The 18,971-nt window shown below is 44.3% G+C and overlaps 1 protein-coding gene across 2 annotated transcripts; it reads right to left on the bottom strand.

Moving 5' to 3' along the window:
• Window positions 1-2,761: 2,761 nt before the first annotated feature.
• On the bottom strand, window positions 2,762-18,410 carry vwa5b1 (von Willebrand factor A domain containing 5B1). Of its 2 annotated transcripts, none has more exons than XM_062458894.1 (21): window positions 18,258-18,410; window positions 17,945-18,106; window positions 17,532-17,751; window positions 17,132-17,286; window positions 16,750-16,881; window positions 15,708-15,832; window positions 14,737-14,913; window positions 13,664-13,774; window positions 13,333-13,535; window positions 11,797-11,911; window positions 10,981-11,166; window positions 10,501-10,702; window positions 10,155-10,357; window positions 8,908-9,133; window positions 8,347-8,640; window positions 8,067-8,204; window positions 7,674-7,808; window positions 7,501-7,572; window positions 5,825-5,894; window positions 4,935-5,058; window positions 2,762-4,674 (listed from the first exon to the last, which is right to left on the bottom strand). In XM_062458894.1, the coding sequence occupies exons 1-21, from the start codon at window positions 18,394-18,396 to the stop codon at window positions 3,976-3,978; spliced, it is 3,888 nt and encodes a 1,295-aa protein (XP_062314878.1). In that variant the 5' UTR covers window positions 18,397-18,410; the 3' UTR covers window positions 2,762-3,975. The 2 variants fall into 2 exon arrangements, with proteins under 2 accessions (XP_062314878.1, XP_062314879.1); XM_062458895.1 differs by having other exon boundaries at window positions 10,155-10,354.
• Between the last annotated feature and the right edge of the window lie 561 nt (window positions 18,411-18,971).

The following is an 18,971-nucleotide window of genomic DNA, read 5'->3' as shown; positions in this document are numbered from 1 at the left end:
TAGGCAAAAACATCACTCTTCTATCCTTCTTTTAACAGATTTTCTTAGCTGTGAGAGACAGAGCTATTGACAAAGATGTATCAGACTGGAATGGACAAAATGTGGAAATACAAGTGAATTGACTGTAATATACAGAGTATGCTAATGGTAATATCTTCATCTACCTACATATATCAAGTCGAATTACATGTTTATTTCTAGCCTGTGAAGCAATGGTTGAAATCCGAGTTACGTATGTGAAACCTATTGTTAGTACAATGAATTAAAATGAATAAATAACCTGGTACGAAAGTACAAAAAATACCTGAGTTCAAATCTGTTGACCTGATTATCCTCATCTTAGTATTATTACCTTATAACCGTAGTTCGGACTGTATGTTCTGTGTGTAGGGCATTGGGAATCAGAGACACATGTTGCATGCATTCACAGTTGTCCAACATTAAGAAGAAGGTGTTGGGTGTTGTTTTAATTACAATCAAATTACGCAGTGCTGTCATCTCAATACTGCAACCATGGCAACACCAATTTGAGCCTGGCCCAGGAGATTTTCAGTTCTAACTCGGATTGGAAAGTGGCTATAAGAAGGAGCTATAAGAAGGAGCTGAGAAGTCCAATTACCAAGACATCGCCAGCAGCCTGGACCTGCACCCAGCAGCCTGGACCTGCACCCAGCAGCCTGGACCTGCACCCAGCAGCCTGGACCTGCACCCAGCAGCCTGAACCTGCACCCAGCAGCCTGGACCTGCACCCAGCAGCCTGGACCTGCACCCAGCAGCCTGTATCTGCACCCAGCAGCCTGTATCTGCACCCAGCAGCCTGTATCTGCACCCAGCAGCCTGTATCTGCACCCAGCAGCCTGTATCTGCACCCAGCAGCCTGGACCTGCACCCAGCAGCCTGAACCTGCACCCAGCAGCCTGTATCTGCACCCAGCAGCCTGTATCTGCACCCAGCAGCCTGAACCTGCACCCAGCAGCCTGAACCTGCACCCAGCAGCCTGAACCTGCACCCAGCAGCCTGTATCTGCACCCAGCAGCCTGGACCTGCACCCAGCAGCCTGGACCTGCACCCAGCAGCCTGAACCTGCACCCAGCAGCCTGTATCTGCACCCAGCAGCCTGGACCTGCACCCAGCAGCCTGTATCTGCACCCAGCAGCCTGTATCTGCACCCAGCAGCCTGGACCTGCACCCAGCAGCCTGTATCTGCACCCAGCAGCCTGTATCTGCACCCAGCAGCCTGTATCTGCACCCAGCAGCCTGTATCTGCACCCAGCAGCCTGGACCTGCACCCAGCAGCCTGTATCTGCACCCAGCAGCCTGGACCTGCAACCAGCAGTGGGCTGTCATTACCAGATGTTGGAGAGATGCCACACACTGTCATGTGACCACACACCAGGGTCCAGCCTGTGTTCAGGAATATGTCAGTTGTTACGTATTCCATCTCTGAGGTAGCACTCTCCAACACTGCTTGAATCAGATTAGTTATAAGTGGCATTGGAGAAAAAACCCTACATGAACCTACAGTACAGGAACAACCATACATTTGAGACAAATAATATTAAGACTTTTCTTTTTAACAGTAGAGTAGAACACAGTTCATGTAATATTGAGCTTTAGAGAATAGATTCTTGCTATAGTGGCAGACGTCTTGCGTTGTCATGAAGACTTTGTTAATTGCAAAGACGTTTATAATCAGTGAACCTACTGCAGCTTATAGTGTGTGCGTCATGGGCTTTATTTTTATTAAGGTTCATCATTTAACAAGCATTAAATTAGTTATATATTTCAAAGAAATTCACAATAATTCTTTATATAAATGTGGCAACTGCAGTGTTCTTCACCAACACATGTTCTCTGGAAGCAGTAGCCTAGCAACAAATATGAATATTTCAAGTGCACATATATTTGGTAAAAGTAGTGAATTTATTCATGTTATCCAAAGTATCATCCTGTGTCTATGAGACAGAATGATTTGTGAGCGTGTGTAATTTGATGACAATCGTGTGAGCAATTGTCATTGGCTATCCTCTGTGACTGACAGCATAGGGTTGTGATAGGAGCTCAGGGAGCCCCATTCCCATCTCAACGCCTCATCAGCATGTGAGGGTTTGTGGAGCTTTGAGAGGCATCTTCAACCCCTCGCGCTGTCTGTCTGAGGACTGCACTTCAAAGCACTATGTCTTTGAAGAAAGGGTCAAGACGGACACATTCGACACGCCTTTAATGAGCAATCATCTTGATTCTTTTTTACATCTCCATCTCTGTCTCTGTCTCTCTCTTTTTTACTCTGGTGCAGTATGAGTCATGGTCATCATGGTGGATGCATTACCACAGCCTTGTTATCCTAATTATGTTTTGAAATTCAATGACCCGTTGCTCTGCCTCTTGTAAAGGTGCGGAACGAGTCGACTCTGACTTACCCCAGATTACGTCATCCTAGCATCACAACAACAACACTCATTCAGTAAAGTAATGATGCTGTGAGATATTTAGAATATTCTCTTTATGCTCCATCCACATAATCAGCTTCTATTTTTAAACACACACACATAAAAACATTGACTTAGTAGTTGTCTGTCAGCCAGAGATATATTCTATCCTGTTGGAACTGATGGTTTAGTACTCTCCTTATTGAAAGACTTTCAAAGTGTGGTGCAACATCTACTGGTTGCAAAAAGTATTGCTTTAGAACGGATCATCCATTCTTAGTATTATGAATAAAACAATAAAGAGCTTTATCACAAAACAAACTGGGAATCTGTACTGGAAAGTTGTTTTTATGACATGCAGGTCATAGCATTGACATATAAACCGACACAAGGGGCTTTCAAACCCTCAAACAGTCAAAAAACCTTTTCAAAGTACACAGCAACTTGAGAGATACAATTTACCTCAAAATGTGGAAACACACCTTCTCACAATAAAAGCCAGTTGCCACATTCACTAAAAGCTTGTTGGTGACATCTCAAGTATGACACATCTCTTTTTAGACAGACCACTGCCGCAAAATACAGTACGTTCCAAATGCGGGAACACAGGTTTAATACTTTAAACATAAACATGCTACTCCATGCAGGTGGATGGCTGAAATCCAGCCCGGGTAAAATAATACCTGAGTAAAACAACAACACTTAGAAGTACAAAGCAAGTAAGGAATACTGAAACACACTCAAAATAGATATGACAGGGAAGGACATAACAGGGATACACATCTCTTCCATTCAATTAGCAATATTCAAGTCAATATATCAAGTCAAGAAAGCCACAGACAGGACTTAATACAGGGTCTGCATGATTATAGGCATTACAATGAAAACATGATCAAATATCACATATTTTTACAGATGTAAATTACAAGAAAGAAACAGAATTGTCATGTATCCATGTAAGTACATCCAACCTGTAAGTATTCTCAAACTTAGAGTTGAAATTGAACCATTGTTAGGCACTTTTGGCTGATGAGTACAAAATGCAAGGAGTGGTCTCTCAGTGAACCACCTGATCAAACATGAACGTGTCAAACTCTCTACATTTTATATGATCATTGAGATGACTGCAGCACTATATATACAATACAGATAGCTGAACACAACTGTCTTTAAATAGTTTTGACAGATTCTCTCTGACATCAATATGATGAAAACATGTTTTTTCTTTCTCAGATAACTACAGTCAATATCAACATTTCAGGGCACTGCACTGTCTCTAACACAATTGATTTTCTCTGTCCTGAATTTCATCTTCTCTTGCTCTTTAACTAATTATCTGGCACCGTCTCTGTAAATAACTTTTGCCTCGGAGAAGCTTATGATATGTATACAAGTTATCACACACAACAGAATAAAGCCTAGTCACGCAATTCTCACAACTGCACCGACAACATACTCCAAAAACTCCAAAAGGCAAACAACGTAACAGTAGTCAGTAGTAGCATAGTATAGTTGATAATGAGTGTCCTTTACAGCTTCCTCCCTGTCAGACACTGTTGGGGTTGTAGCAGAGCATGTTGAGCTGCAGGTTCTCGTCCCAGTGTCTGAGTATTATAAAGAGCTGGTTGGCGGCAGCCTTGACGGAGGCTAAGTCCCGGCCCTCTGGGATGCTCTGGGCACTGAGCCACATGCTGGCCTTGGCTGCAATCAGCTCCCATTCTATGAAGTAACTTGCCGAGCTGTGCTCCAGCCAGGCCAGGGCCACAGCTGTAGCCCACACCATGCTCTCCTGGTCCAGCAGCCTCCTCTGTGTGCCACCAGGAGGCACTGCTGGGGACGTCTCCTGGTTCTCCAACTCAGAACCTAGCCCGCTGTCTGTGAGGGAGTGAGGGGAGAGGAGGGGTTCAGTGGAGGTGGCGGGGCTGGCCAGAAAGAAGGGCACCCCCTCCTTCCTGGGACTGCCAGCCAGGTGGAGGTGAGAGGGACTGGGGGTGCTGGCCCCTAGGTCCCCCAGCTGCTGGTGTTGCTGGGGGAGGCTGGCTGCCTCTGGCTCACATGGAGAGGTGGACCTGCGAGTGTTCTCGACACCGTCTGGACGACGGCTACCAGAGTGGGACATGTGGCCCAGGCTCACTCTGTGGCTGGTGAAGGGGGACGTCCACTTGAGCTTGTCCATGGGCACGGTAATGGTCTCACACAAGACGCTGTCAAGGGCAAATGCCCCACATGCAAGCTGCAAGGACACCTAGATGACAGAGAGAGAGAGAAAAAGAGTTGGAGAGACAGAGAGACAGAGAGAGACAGAGAGAGAGAGAGAGAGAGAGAGAGAGAGAGAGAGAGAGAGAGAGAGAGAGAGAGAGAGAGAGAGAGAGAGAGAGAGAGAGAGAGAGAGAGAGAGAGAGAGAGAGAGAGAGAGAGAGAGAGAGAGAGAGAGAGAGAAAAGCACTTCTATCTGCCTTTACGACTTGTGTAAGACTGAAGGAGCTCTTCAGAAGCGGTACCCACCAGAGGAATGTAGTCTTTGTTCTCGTTGTCACTCTCTCCCACTGAGTCATTGGTCTTGCTGTGTGTTCGACACATGAAGCCCCTGGCTGCCCGGGTAAGCAGTCGTGTCCTGCTGAGAGTCAATCTGACAGTCGGGGATGGGAGTTAAACATAGTCTCACACACACACACACACAGATGGACCTTATGGAATGAAATAATGGCTATTTTCTACGGTCAAAGAAAAGTAGAAGCTATTCAGTCAGACCACTTGTCTCAATCCTTGGATAGAGCAACCTTCAGCTACTTAAATGATTTCTTGTTCATCTTCACTGACAAACTCAGAAACACAATAAGAAACCATATTATCAGTTTTTTCCTCAATGGCATCTGTAACATTGCAATGGGAGACCTCAAGTGGATGGGTCCACATTGTGGTCTTCCTTTTGTACAAGAGTAGAAAAGATTTATTTTACTCCAGCAGTGAGCAATACTCGTGAAGTGAAGGAGTGAACGAGGCCAGACAAAAGCAGGTCAAGAAGATCAAGCTGAGGACCCAGAGGTGAAGGGAAGAAATGGAAGCTAATGGAAGCAATCTAGTTGTGCTGCTAACCTGCAGCTACTCTCAGTACGGAACATCTTATGTATCAGATGGAATGAAAAACAGAAATGTACAGTCACTGACCTCATCTTAACATATTGAGAGAGGATATAGGAGAGGCAGCTAAAGTAGTCATTAAAAACAGTGACGGTTTTTATGAGTGGTGGAGATTATAGTGACAACAATAACACAACAGCTGTGAAGTATTACTGTCCAGGGTCATCTGCTTGGTGGCCAACAGTCTGCCAAGAGAGTTTCAGTATTACAGCTGTCACATTAGGCACCCTTGTGACCCAACTCCATCAACCCACCTGGCAGAAAAGAGACTCTCCACGGACTTCTGTGATTGGTCGGAGGTCACCGATGGGCTCCTTTGAGTGGCTGAGACAGGTGGAGACAGGTGTGATGCGTTAGCTTTCCACTGAGCTTGCCTCAACATGACACCAGCACACAGCACACAGATAAAAGACTCCCACTGAGTCCTAGTGACTGCAAAGGACAAATGTAATCTAACAGCTGTCCCTGTGTCTCTGCAAGGCAGTTTTCAGTGTGTGCGTGCGTGCGTGTGTGTGTGTGTGTGTGTGTGTGTGTGGTCCTGCATGCGTGGGTTTGATCAGACAATATCACTGCAGACCACACGTTGTATTGATCTTCCCACAGATAACAGAGTACAACTTTCAATATGTCTTGGCTCATGTAATTGTGGTTTCTAGCCAGAGGACACCCAACCTTAGAAGAACTAGAGAGGGTACAATTTCTGGGGAAATTGTAGGGTGTGCTTGCTTGCGTCGGTTGCACAGGGGTCCGTTTTTGAATGACATTTTTACAACTGATTTCTGTATATTTTATATGAAAATGCATACTTATTATTTATAAAGATTAAATAGATTTAAAAGCATTTTTATTTTTTTTGACTACTGCTGTGTTCGTCTTGGTAGCGATTGCGTTGGTTGAATTGGATTTAACGTTCCGTTGTACGGTTTAAGGTGAAATTAATTATTTTCATGAACAGATTGACAACGTTTAGGCTGTGGCAATGAAGTTCAGGTTAGTAGTTAGATAGACTTTTGATTTAAGTAAGGGGAGTGCCGAACATGTTCTGTCGCCGTTTGACTTCCTAAACAGCTGTGTAGTGTAGATGTTTTTGTAGTGTGTCTCGCGTAAGCTACAGCGTTGCAGTGAGCTACACTGGTTTGAAACCACAGGTAATGGTAATTTCACCAACAAATCGTTTACTAATGTCAGAATAAATCCTACAACGAAAATGTATATGTGAGGAATGTTTATTTTAACGATTGAAAACAGATAACGCTACATCATAGACCACTGTAGTATGTGTTGCCCGGGCAACACAGGCTAATGTCATGATGCTAATACTTCAGTGAAATAGTAGACTACTGTTTCCGAAAGTAGATGTACTTCCTTAATAATATCAGCTTATACTGTACATTACACATCACAATTGTGTGTCATATCACAAAGTAAAATGAGTAAATAGTTATCACCCTGGCCTCTTTGCTTGTGGCGTTTCTGCAGCTGCCTTGCAGTAAAGCTATAGTTAGCCTAGCTATCCCCCAAGTTAACAGATGCGAAACGAATGTTCTGCCAAAGGTAGTCACGCGTGTTTTCGTGACGTTAGTGACGTAGTGACGTTAGTAACGTCAGTGACTGTGGCTAGCAAATTAGCCACCGTTAGCTTGACTTTTCGCCACAAAAACTTAACTTCAGCCTAAACCATGCAACGGAACGTAAATTCCAATACAAGCAACTCAATCGCTACCAAGACAAAACTTTTGACACCTACGTTGTCTATGTAGGCCAAATATTGACTGAGTTTTAGGGGGGCAAAAAAATAATAATAAAAAAAATAAAATAATAATAATATATATGTGAGAGAACAAAGGTTGTGCTCTCGCCGAAGGCTTGAGCACACCCAATGAAGGACAGGACAACACAGGGTTATTATGAGGTGCTGTCTGAAACCCACCTTCGGTGAAGCTGCACCTCTCCCAGCCAGAAGATGAGGGGGTGCTGCATGGAGAGACACCGTCCTCAGCATCTGAAAACACAGTACCACCAGAGGACGGTCAATATGAAGTGGTTCTGGAGGAAGACCCAGGACGTGGTGCTGTGTCGGTGGGCAGGGGGGCGAGGTCTCACTGTTGGGTAGCAACGCTTCATCTGTCTCCTCTGACATGGCGCCAGACTGCGAGCGGCCCAGCCCAATGGAGTAACCCCGGTTCTTCCTGCTGCCTGATCGGGAGTTGGAGTGAGAGCCTCTCTTGAGACCCTCTCCTGAAACAGCCAGGAGGGTTAGATGGGGAACCTATCCACGTAAGGCACATGTATCAAGCAGTGGTGCTCGCCTATTTATCACCTACCCTTTTTCAATTCCTTTCAATTCAAATCATGGAAATTCATTTAAATTCTAATCAATACAATTGAATTCAATTTATGTTGATTCATTTATCCCAAAGGGATAAATGAATCAACATAACATATGAATCAATCATTATTTCCCATTGTCAATGGGAAATAATGAGTATGGCTCACCAGGGTTTACATATTCGATAGATGTCTGCAAGTACTCATTGGTGTCCAGATCAATTGGAATGAAAGCAGTATATTTGCTCAGTATATTGCAGGCCTTGCTGGTGTGAATAGCATACAGCTGGTACCTCCTGCTTGATCCTGTGTAATAAGAACAAGATCACACACACTTCGTAAAGTCAAGGAGCACAACGCTACAATTCCATGAACAAAGGGCAAGAGACGCTCAGAGCACACGTGGGTCGGACAGTGGTCACACAGCAGCTGAGCGCCCGCGGCTTACCGTGTTCTATCTCACACTCTCTGTCTGCCATGCGCTCAAAGTCCTGGATGATGGAGCATCCGGCCAGGTGGTGGAAGGTTTCGTTCCACAGCTCCTCGTGGACCTTCTCCTCTCGCTCCCGGCCTTTCAGGTAGGGCTCAATGTCAAACACCACTTCCCACTTCACCGGTTTGCCACCCAGCAGACCAGACACAATGGCCTTGCAGTCGCCACTCCCCTGACTGGTGTAGTTGAGGTCAGGGGCACTGGGGTCCTGGGGGGCTTCCACCTCACACATCTGGTGGGAGTAGCCCTCTGGTGTCACAGCCAGAGGCAATAGTTAGACTGTGCCTGGGTGTTATTCAGCTGAGTGAGTACCGTGTAATTAAGGTGTTTAAACGTATTTAACAACGTGTCATGCTTTGAATACGTGTTCTTATTTCGGATTAACAAGTGCACTTTACAAAAGTGTCTGGGCTTTAAAAAGTATAATTTCCTTTCAATAGTTATTTGTCCTAGCAGTGACTGAGTAGTGAGGGCTACCCATTGGGGAAGAACTCCTGGTCTTGTTTCCGCACACACCTGCGTCTCCTGTGCTGCCGATAGAGGGGCTGTCGGTGGAGGACCTGGAGCTGTCCTCCCCGGCCCCACGGTGGCTCCGGCCTGCTGCCTGCTGGCTGCTCATGCTGCTGGGCTGGCACACCTCTGGGTCTTCCTCTTGGGAGGGGCCTTCCTGCTGGGGGGAGGGCCTGTGGCAGCTAGCAGAGCGCCCCCTGGAGGCTGTGGCACACAGGCTCGCCAGCTGTGGCTGCAAGGGATCGGACAACGATACGTAGAAGGAACGGGATGAATATAGTCAAATATGAAATGTTATTGTATGACAAAACATACAGTCATCTACTTACTCTTGCCCACGGTGAATATAGTCACTAATTGCAAGTGGGATTATTGAGACAAGTTGCTCGCTCAAGTGCAAACCAAAGCCATTAAGGTTATGCACAGTAATTATAGACCCAATTCCTTGTTACAGCTCACTCAAGCTGAAACACTATCCAGATATCATATCCACTGATATGAAAGAATCATTCACATGTCATAAATGTGCATTAAGACAGTGTTTCACATAGCATTCAGGATACATAGAGTAGTCAATCTGTATTGACTATAACTGATAACATTGTATTGTACCTGCTTTACTCCCATAACAAGGCCGCAGTGTTGAGTCCCTCCATTAGTCTGATGGTTTGGCTGGTACAGTACAATCAGATCAATGTCAAACAGAGAGTGTATCATCAGTCCTACAAGGGCAGGTGAGCCTTGCCTGATTACACTGATGCTCTCTGCGTAACATTCAAACTCCTTTGTCATTCATGAAATGATTATGGCCCTCATTAATGCTGAGAGCACATCTCACTTTTGTATTCTTGATTACTCTCCGAGCCAGACGAGGGTCAGATGGCTTTTCCTCACCCTGTTATTTCTCCTGTGCCATTGCAATCTGAGCACCGATATGGTTTTTTGATGGAATGACAACATTCTCCTGCCTGCATAGCCAAAATACTTTTGGGCTTATTGTGTATGTGGGCGTGCATAGCTGAATCCATAAATGTGGTATCAGCCTGAGTAACCCGTTTATATACCGATATTCCCATAAAATCCCATATTTCATGCAGTCTTGAGGATTGGTCTGTGTTCTCAAATCGTTTCTTGGTTTTCATAAAAATGCTCCTTTAGGCTGCCATTTGGGGACTGGATATAATGAGTATTGAGTAGTATTGAGTACTGTGTAAGAAAATCCAGACTATTTATTCTGTTCTAAAACTATTCACCTGATAGTCGTTCTTCCATTGGGCGCCATGGTCTGGGCTGGTCTGGCCAATCAGCTCTTGGATTTTAGCCCTCCTCAGAGGGTTCTTCCCCACCACAGAGCTGGGGTCACTGGGGGTGTAGACCTTCTTCCCCGGGTTGTAGTCCATAATCTGGTTGGTGCTATAGGCCCGTCTCCTAGGTGATGTTTTAATGTCTATCCCTACTAGTGTGCATAAATATAGTACACTCTATTCATTACTGCATTAACATTAGTAACATGATCTTAGTTCATTGTAAACAGCTGACAATGTGTTTGCTGGGATGATAATGTCAACAAAGCTGTTCCTGCTTGTTCTCAGTTCTTACCAAGGGGGTCTGGTTCTGTGGTGACTGGGCTGCTTTCAGACACAGAGTCCTGGTAGGTGTCATACAGGGGTCCTGATTGCGGGTCTCTCTGTGGCCCCAAAGCATCAGCCCCAGGCCTCCCGGGGTCCTCCTCTTGAGAGTGGTAGAACACAGAGCTGGCTGACTCATTGGAACGCATCATACTGTACCGCCTCCTCTTATCCTGTTGAGATTGCATTTGAAAAACCATCTGAAAACACTTTAAGAGGCATTCCATTTTCACAAGACTGGACAGGCAGTAGGCAAATTCAAGCCTTCCCAAACAAATTTTCCTCAAGACATTTTAATAGCTTTTCAAAACAAAAAGATCCCCTGCCCTTTATGAAAAGGAAGCCTCAAGAGGAGCAGAAATGAATATATTTCATTTGTGAGTCAGACTAGATATATGACAGACAGACAATGAGGTGTGGAACTGGTCTCATCTACTTCAGGTGTACTTACAGACTTGGGATTGGAGTGGTAACGAGTGGTGTCACAGACCACGCTATAGCCAATCAGGCGATCCCCAGGAAACAGGAAGCTGCTGCTGACTGGGGAGAGCAACACCTCTTTGGTTTCTGGGAAAAGCCACTCGATGGTGATGTCACTGAACACAGGAGACATGGTCCTCTTCAGGGACTTGATCATCTGGGAGAAGAAAGACAGAAACGGTTGAGACAAAGACTGTTTCAGGTGCATACTGGGCGTGTACAATAGTGAGGCTTGATTGTAACTAGATATCTAAAACTTGTACATAATTCATTGACTCTCACAGCTGGATTTCCATCACAATGTTAAATCTGTCAAATCATTTGGACTGGCAGTCTAACCCAGGGCTTCATCCTTTCTGAAGGAGAAAGGGCAGTCCACTGTTAATCATGTTTGTCTTCTATTAACGGAGTGATGAAAGAGAAGGAAACAAACACAGGGAGAATAGCTGAGAAGGTGGGAGCCGGAGGCTCTGAGCCAGCTCCTCTCCACTGCTGAGGGGAGGCATATGTGACAGGCAAGCAGGGAGTTTTACCACTACACGCTCAGCCTCACCAAGCTGGCATCCAAGAAGAATAAGGTGTTTAATCTTGCTGCCAAGATTTATAAAGTGGACATACTGCCTACTAGACTGTTTTTAATGAGTGTTTTACTTCCCAACATAAATTGCTCATTTGTACAGGTAGCAAGCTCTCGATAATTTGCATAATCTGCATAATGGTCTTCCAATGACATTCAGAATAACTAGTTGTCACACAGGGCGATAAATATGTCAACGCAAATGAGTACCTTGGGCTGCAGTCTCTCTCCCTCTGCCAAGAATTCTGCCGTTCCTTTGGAAACGGTGGCTAGTCCTAGCACGAGTCTCCTGCAGGCACTCTGACCGATGCCGAATGTATAGCACCTGCCAAGGCATTCAACACATAACACAGCCTCAGTGTCTCAGGAAGGGGATAGACAGATCTATAGATATCTGAGCCTAATAAGAGGAGAGAAAGAGAGACTTCTCATCTACCAGACGTACTTCCTCCTTAGATGGTCTGTTGCACACAGCACTGACACGGTATCACTTTCATCAGTAATGCAATTTGTTGTGCATAGCAGCAGAAAGCACAGAGGAAGCCAAACAGGAAATCATCTTTCAACCCTTAGAGCTCAGATAACTAAGACGTGCCTGGAGCTCAGACTATAACCCTCAGAGCTCCTCAAGGGAGGTCGAATACTAATCCATCATGGCCCTTATAAGTCATCTCATTTGGTCTGTCAATTACACTTCTCACAAAAGAAATGGAAATCTCCACACCATCTGATCCATCAATACGAGTCCCTCTGCATATTTGATAAGGGCAAACAGAGGAGATTAAAAGGGAGAAGGCGACCTTTGGCATGGCTACGTTCGACGGGGGAACTCAGAGAGATTTCTCAATTCTGTGTCTCCTGACAGGAAGTGTAACATGATCATTCAGGATGGATGGATGGATGGATGGGTGGATGGGCTAAAGGCTCATAGGCTATAACCTAATGCAGTTTTCATCCGGGGCCATCCATCCGTTTAAGACTGAAAACTAAATCAGTTATTAGATAGACTGTGGAGAGGGAGCATGGTCCTAGATTACACATGCAGCGACTGAGATGAAATAATTTCCCTCATACTGTTTTGAGTCTTTGTGTTACTGGCATTTATTGTCAATTACTAGCTGATGTTACTATTGCTATGGTGCAGAGTGGCTTTAGTGTGCATGTTAACCTTGAGAACAAGCTAGACTACAGGCACCGTTTGCATTGGTTACTAATGTACAATATACCTTACACATTTTATTTAAAATACTAATAAATAAAGGGACTGTCCTGTTCCGTCTTTCTAATTTTGAAAGGATTAATGTATAATAACAAGGTTGCACACCTAAGCCTTCTCAAATCCCATAGATTTCATTACATGTTTGAATGACTTATGTCGTTGTTGTTTGCATAACAAACACAAACACAAGCTTAAATAGAGTCCCATCAGACAGAATGCGCTCCAGCTCCATTGTGCTGGCATTGTTGTGCTTACACAGTTGCTGTTGCGCTCAATCCCACTGTGACTCTAAAAACATCACTGAGTACCTCAGACACAAATCATATTAAGGGTCTATATTCCAGTCTCCAAGGGGCATAACATTTCAACAAATGATGTTGTAATGTTTGATCCAGCAGGACCCATATGAAACTATAAATTACCATGGCAACAGATGTTTACTTTACTTAGTCTTGGCTCTGCCTACCCACCCACTTCAAATCCCATCACGCACACGTAGATTAAATGTAGGCTGCTACTGTGCTTACCTGGCATATCGGGCATGGCTCCGCATCAATTCAATAACCTTGCCTGTGTTGCTGACAGCCCCATCTGTAAGCAGGAATAGCAGGCGAGGATGTCCCCTGTGCATTGGTTGTCTCAGGATCCAGTTCAACGGGGCCAGGATGTTTGTGCCACCCATGTCTGCTCTGATCTTCTTGATGTATTCACAAGCCATGGCCAGGCTCTCCTGAGAGGTGAAGGCAGGAGAAGAATCAATGTTGAGGTCAATTGGATGCTCAAAATAAATGACCTAAATACAAACAGCTTTTCAACTAACGTCATGCATTTAGAGAAGTCTGTCTGTCTGCCTCCTACCTCATCATAGATCTGGCTGGTAGCGAAGAGGCTTTTGAACGTGGAGCCAAAGCCAATAATGTTGAAGAGGCAGCCTGGCACAAGGCTCTTCAGAATCACCACCATGGCATCCTGGGAAAGGACACACCTCTGTCATCACTAGGTCAAGACGGGGGCGAGCTGGTGAACCACAGGAAGCTACCAGCAAACTTGTTTACCTGCAAGTCTTTATCATGACCTTTTAAGAAAACACCTTTTGCCTTTTCAGTATTAGCTGTTGTTTTGCTGCAGTCTGCAGTCGTCAGTCTCTTTCAACAGTCACTAGGAAGATAATCTTGCAATAACATACTCAGTTTGAAATAGGCTGAATAACCCGTGATTAAATGTGCATTTTTAATCCATCCCCAACATATTCTTGATATTACCTCCTTACACTTCTTTATTTTTTATTTTTTAAATAGCTGAAATTCCAATGCACATGAAAATGATCAATAAGATTTCATCAATAACGTTTGTTTATACAAAATATGTGTGAGGAGATAATACCAACTAAAGTAGTGACATTAATATTGTCAGCGTCTGTGTTTTACACTGTTGGTGTGTGGTATTTTCAGGGGGCATTTTAAAGATTAAAGACACTGGGAGTCATTTCATTATGATCTGGTTGACCTGGACCTTTCAGGCCAGACAGAGAGGGCATGTCTTCTGCCTGAGTCTGTCAGAGTCACCGCTGAGCTCAGTCACCGCTGAGCAGTAAGCTGTGCATCACAGACCAGCTTTACGGAACAGTCCGTTCAAATGGCAGCCACCTCAAATATGTAAGCAGAGAATCCTACAGGTTCACAAGTATGGCGGTCAAATAGATCTTGTAAAATCGACAATTTATGCAAATTATATATACAGCTTTGCTCCCCTTTGAGTCTAGCATCCCATTTGAAACATTTTGTGTACAACTTGACGGACAATGCTTAATAATTATTTTCAGAAAATGTGGCCTGTACTTTGACAGTACAGGCCACATTTTCTGAAAATGGACACATAATTATGCATATAAGTAATGCCTTCAGCTACATGAAAGTGTTCTACCACAGTACCTTCACACGGGTGATGTTTACCCCGCTCATACTCCCACTGCGGTCGATCAGGAAGATGAACTCTCCATGCACCATCCTCAGGTCAGAGGTCATGGACTTGAGGTCAGGGCAGAAGTTTAGCATGACCACAGGGTTGTGGAGGATGTCCTTGTGGAGACGTTTGTGGATAATATCAACCTACACATGAGAAGACCATGACAACAGGACAGTGCCATGTGTAACACAAACTCACCCCCCCCCCCCACACACACACACACCTTAGAATGAGAGATTGCTTTACAGTTCAATAGTGTAACACAACACTGGAGAAGATATTTGTCTAGCTAATACATCATGAAATACATGAAAAAAAATAAAAGGAGCTGAGAAAGGGCACTTCAATGGTGTTTGCTTAGGTACAGATTCTGAGCTGAATGCTGCAAGGTTTGCATTGAGTGCATTCAGTGGTTTCCATAGAGACGCCTTTTTATCATTTTAGGGCTGAGTGCTTTCGTTTTCTGTCTTTTCCTCCTGTTGAGGTCGACTGGTCACTTAAGAATCTGATTATTGCCTTCCATCAAACAATTCTGAACAATCTCCACTGAAAGTCTTAATTATTTTTCCAAGAACAACCATTTGAAAAGGTTTGTTGACATGCTGCAATAACAGGTGTCTCATAGTTTAAACCTAACTGAGCCAATACAAATTGGAACGAGGAAACCCTGTTTGAATGTTATGTTGTTTTGACAGAATAGAGTAAATTATTATGTTTATCAAGTCTATAAAATGTTATCATAGCAGTAGAATTAAGTTTCAGTGTCTATAAAAAAAAAACTCATACTTTGTGCCAAGAGTTACCCTACACCAGACATGGGTATTTGCACACACCTAGAATTATTGAATACATGCTCAGTGATTCTTTCCTCACTAAAGAATGCAGCTGTTTCCCCCTTGCCACTGTTGTTAAAGGAGCAGACACAAATTGGCCTCACCTTCTTGTCGTTGCTGGAGTCCTTCTTGGTGGCCCTGATGTAGTCATTCCGTCCCCTGAGGTGTTCATCATACTCCTCCTGGGTCATGTCTCCATCCTCAATCAGCACGTGAGGGAGATGAGGCTCTGTGGGACGCGCAGACAGACAGACAGACAGAAGACCAGAGACGTAAGGCTCATCCTCCATCACTTTGACTACATTGGCAGGAGCAGAACTTACTCCGGTTACGGATTCACTGCTTAAAATCCTGCTAGCTTAAAAGGAAGGAGAGGTGTCAACTGAAAAGTCTAAATGTGCTTTACTGACATAATTTACTGACATAGAGTTAGGTACTGGAGAAAGAGTTAGCCTATTTCAATTCGAACCACATGCACTGTTGACTAAATACAACCAGGTCTCTATGAACAGAACTGTGTCTAACCTCTATTTATGTTACTAAATCCGATTTTTTATCACAAAAACTTTCTTTTTGAGTTGATTTGGAAACAAATAATAAGGAAAGCAAGAATCAAGTGGGCAAAGCATGCCTCCAGATATTCCGTCAGTCTGCTAGAGCTGAGTTGCCTTGATGAGATTGAAACCACAGCATCACACTGAGCTGAATTGAATTGCATAGCATCGCCCCCAGATCTGTCAGTTGACAAAGCCATCTGATAGCCTACTGGATAACCAATCAGGGGCTGAATCCTGCCTTCGGGAGACAACTGGACCATGGAGGTGAAGACAACCATGAGAAATGGAGGGAGGCTGAAGGGGGAGGCTGGGTAACCACCCACACAGCAACGCCTCTAGACAAGTCATACATTACTGAAGAGATTCACACACAGAGGGAGCGATGATTCACCTCTGCACTGATCTTATTAACTCTCTGCACATTACAGGGTCGTAAATGAGCTCAAGCTCAAGATCCAGCAGGGAGCAGCAAAACGCTGGCTCATTCTGGATCTGCCATCCTGGATTTAGGGCAGGATGCAAAGTAAATGGAATCAATACAATGCTGAGACTGGCAGGGTTAGGGTTGTAACACTAAGGGATTACCCACCGCTAGGATAGATGAGGATCTCCACAGGGCAGTCGTAGGTGTACTTGTCTGCCAGGGTGATGACCACACTGGTGGCCGAGCGGGCCAGAGGGTCAGCGTCAGCCCGGATGGCATGAGATGAGCTCTCCACACCTGCACACAGACACCTCTAAAGCCTCGAAACAAGCAGCTGCAACTGTGAATTAACATTTCTAACAGTACCTGTGTTTAGCAAATAGTATATAGTGTGTACGGGTTCCTATTTACACCCAAAGAATGGATAGACAGGAAGAGAATGAATGTCACAGTTAAACAGTAATACTTAACAACACAATAAATTGTTGTTTCTAATTTTAGCTGTATAATGTTATCGTATGCTATAATATTGTATTATGTATCTGACCTGCAAGGAGATAAGGGGCCCTTATCTCCAGCTGGAAGTTAAACTCGTAGTCTATTGAATTGATGGCTTCCTCCTCAAGAAGAGAAGACATGCACAGTTGTGTGGAGCCAGGAGTCTGGTCTAGGGAACCCAGGGGACAGTTCTGTCTGTCCCGCCTGTGACCCAAATGAAAATAATATGAGTCAATTATTACATGAGCATACATTTGTAATACATGAGCTTATAATTACATTGTCTCCCAAGTTCATTAGATGGTTCTCACTGATGAGAAATTCCAATATTGCTGAACTTTTGATTATGAGTCTGAAGGCAGGCAGACTCAAGTTTATTATGGATTTAATCGAAGATCAAAAGGATACAATGAGTTGGTTCTTTGAACCACAGTGGTCATGACACTCACGTTCTGGTGAAGTTTGGGGAGAGGCCCTGCTCCTCGTTGATGGTCCTCTGTACCCGGGGAGTACACACTGGCGGTGAGGTGACACGGATGCCCCCGTGGGGCAGGGTGGGCAGCTCAGAAGATGTGCTAACCAGAATGTTGACCGTCTCCAGTGGAGGGATGATCCCCAGGTTCACCACCAGCACGGTCCTCTCCAGGTCCTCATCAAGTAAGATGTGTCCTGGAACATCACACCAGCTGAGCCTTAACACCTAGCACATGCAGTTACGCTTTGTGTTTCTCCATAGCAACATCATCTTTATGGACAAGGCTCTGTGAGCATGTGGATAAATGGACCCAAAGCCAGAATACAATTGCTAACAATGTGCAGCCCCTCCACTAACCTTTAGAAGCAACATGACACCAAGCCTTACCACTTGCACTCTGAAGGGCATCATTTGCTACACTGCAGCAATCAAAGTAACAGTCATCAATCTTGGCTTTGTCTTTGATTTGCACTGTTATGATTTGGCTGGATATCATTGCTTCAAAGCCCACAACTGTACTGCATTCTTCCAGAGGGTAAATGAAGAGTCCTGTGTGATAATAGACAACATTAGATAGGGATTATTGGACAACCCCCCCCCAAAATAAATTATGTAATTACCTGCCTATAGATCTATATTGTATCTATAAGGTTCAACAGACCAAGACAAGCCAGATTTGAAAACGATTAATTTAACTCACCTTCAATAGAATGGTCCTCGAAGTTGTTGTAGGTCAAGGAGGCAGTCATGGCCAGGGTGTACCCCCTGACACAGGAAGTGATGTCGGAGACACTGAGAGGAAGAGCATTCCGTCTCCCCTTGTTTATCAGGCCTGGCATGATGTTGGTTTTACTCTTCTACTTTCATGGCACCAGATAAGAGATGGGCAAAAAAACAAACTCTTCAGGAACTTAAACTTAGAAAACCAAGCAAACAAATACAACTTGATGGAAACGCCCAATGCCTGTGTCCTTTACATTGTTACCTAGCCATGACATCAAAGACAAGGGGGTGTCTCATTATAACCTTTGAAGCAGTGCAATTCCAGCTGTCCAGCTGTCTGCTCAATGCATCTGAACATGGCATCCCAGATAATCAGTATAACAATCCAACAGTTTTTCCATGCATAATAAAATAAGTAATTGTATGCCAAATGTGTGCCATATTTAGAGCACGATATGATAACAATTGTCCAACAGAAAAAAATGGAAGAGCAGTATTTTTCTGCATCAAATATGTCCTCCGAATATTAAATGGACATTGTGTGAGACAGGGCAAATGAAATCCCTCTTTATTTATTTTATTATATAAACATATCATGCACCACAGCCTTTATTGTCCTGTATATGCACCAACCATCTCTCTCTCTCTCTCTCTCTCTCTCTCACTACAGGACAGCCTTCGCTCCAACAGC

Source organism: Osmerus eperlanus, chromosome 4, assembly GCF_963692335.1.
Source record: "Osmerus eperlanus chromosome 4, fOsmEpe2.1, whole genome shotgun sequence".
NCBI lineage: Eukaryota > Metazoa > Chordata > Actinopteri > Osmeriformes > Osmeridae > Osmerus > Osmerus eperlanus.
This window is presented reverse-complemented; position numbering and strand designations above follow the sequence as displayed.

What these genes read in the sequence shown, in the direction of transcription:
- vwa5b1 (XM_062458894.1), bottom strand. Translation starts at nt 18,396, where the DNA reads ATGCCAGGCCTGATAAACAAGGGGAGACGGAATGCTCTTCCTCTCAGT. An exon ending in GGCCCCTTATCTCCTTGCAG is followed by an intron (nt 16,882 to 17,131) that starts GTCAGATACATA and finishes GTCTGTGTGCAG; the next exon opens with GTGTGGAGAGCTCATCTCAT. An exon ending in TGAAGCGTTGCTACCCAACA is followed by an intron (nt 7,573 to 7,673) that starts GTGAGACCTCGC and finishes CTGTGTTTTCAG; the next exon opens with ATGCTGAGGACGGTGTCTCT.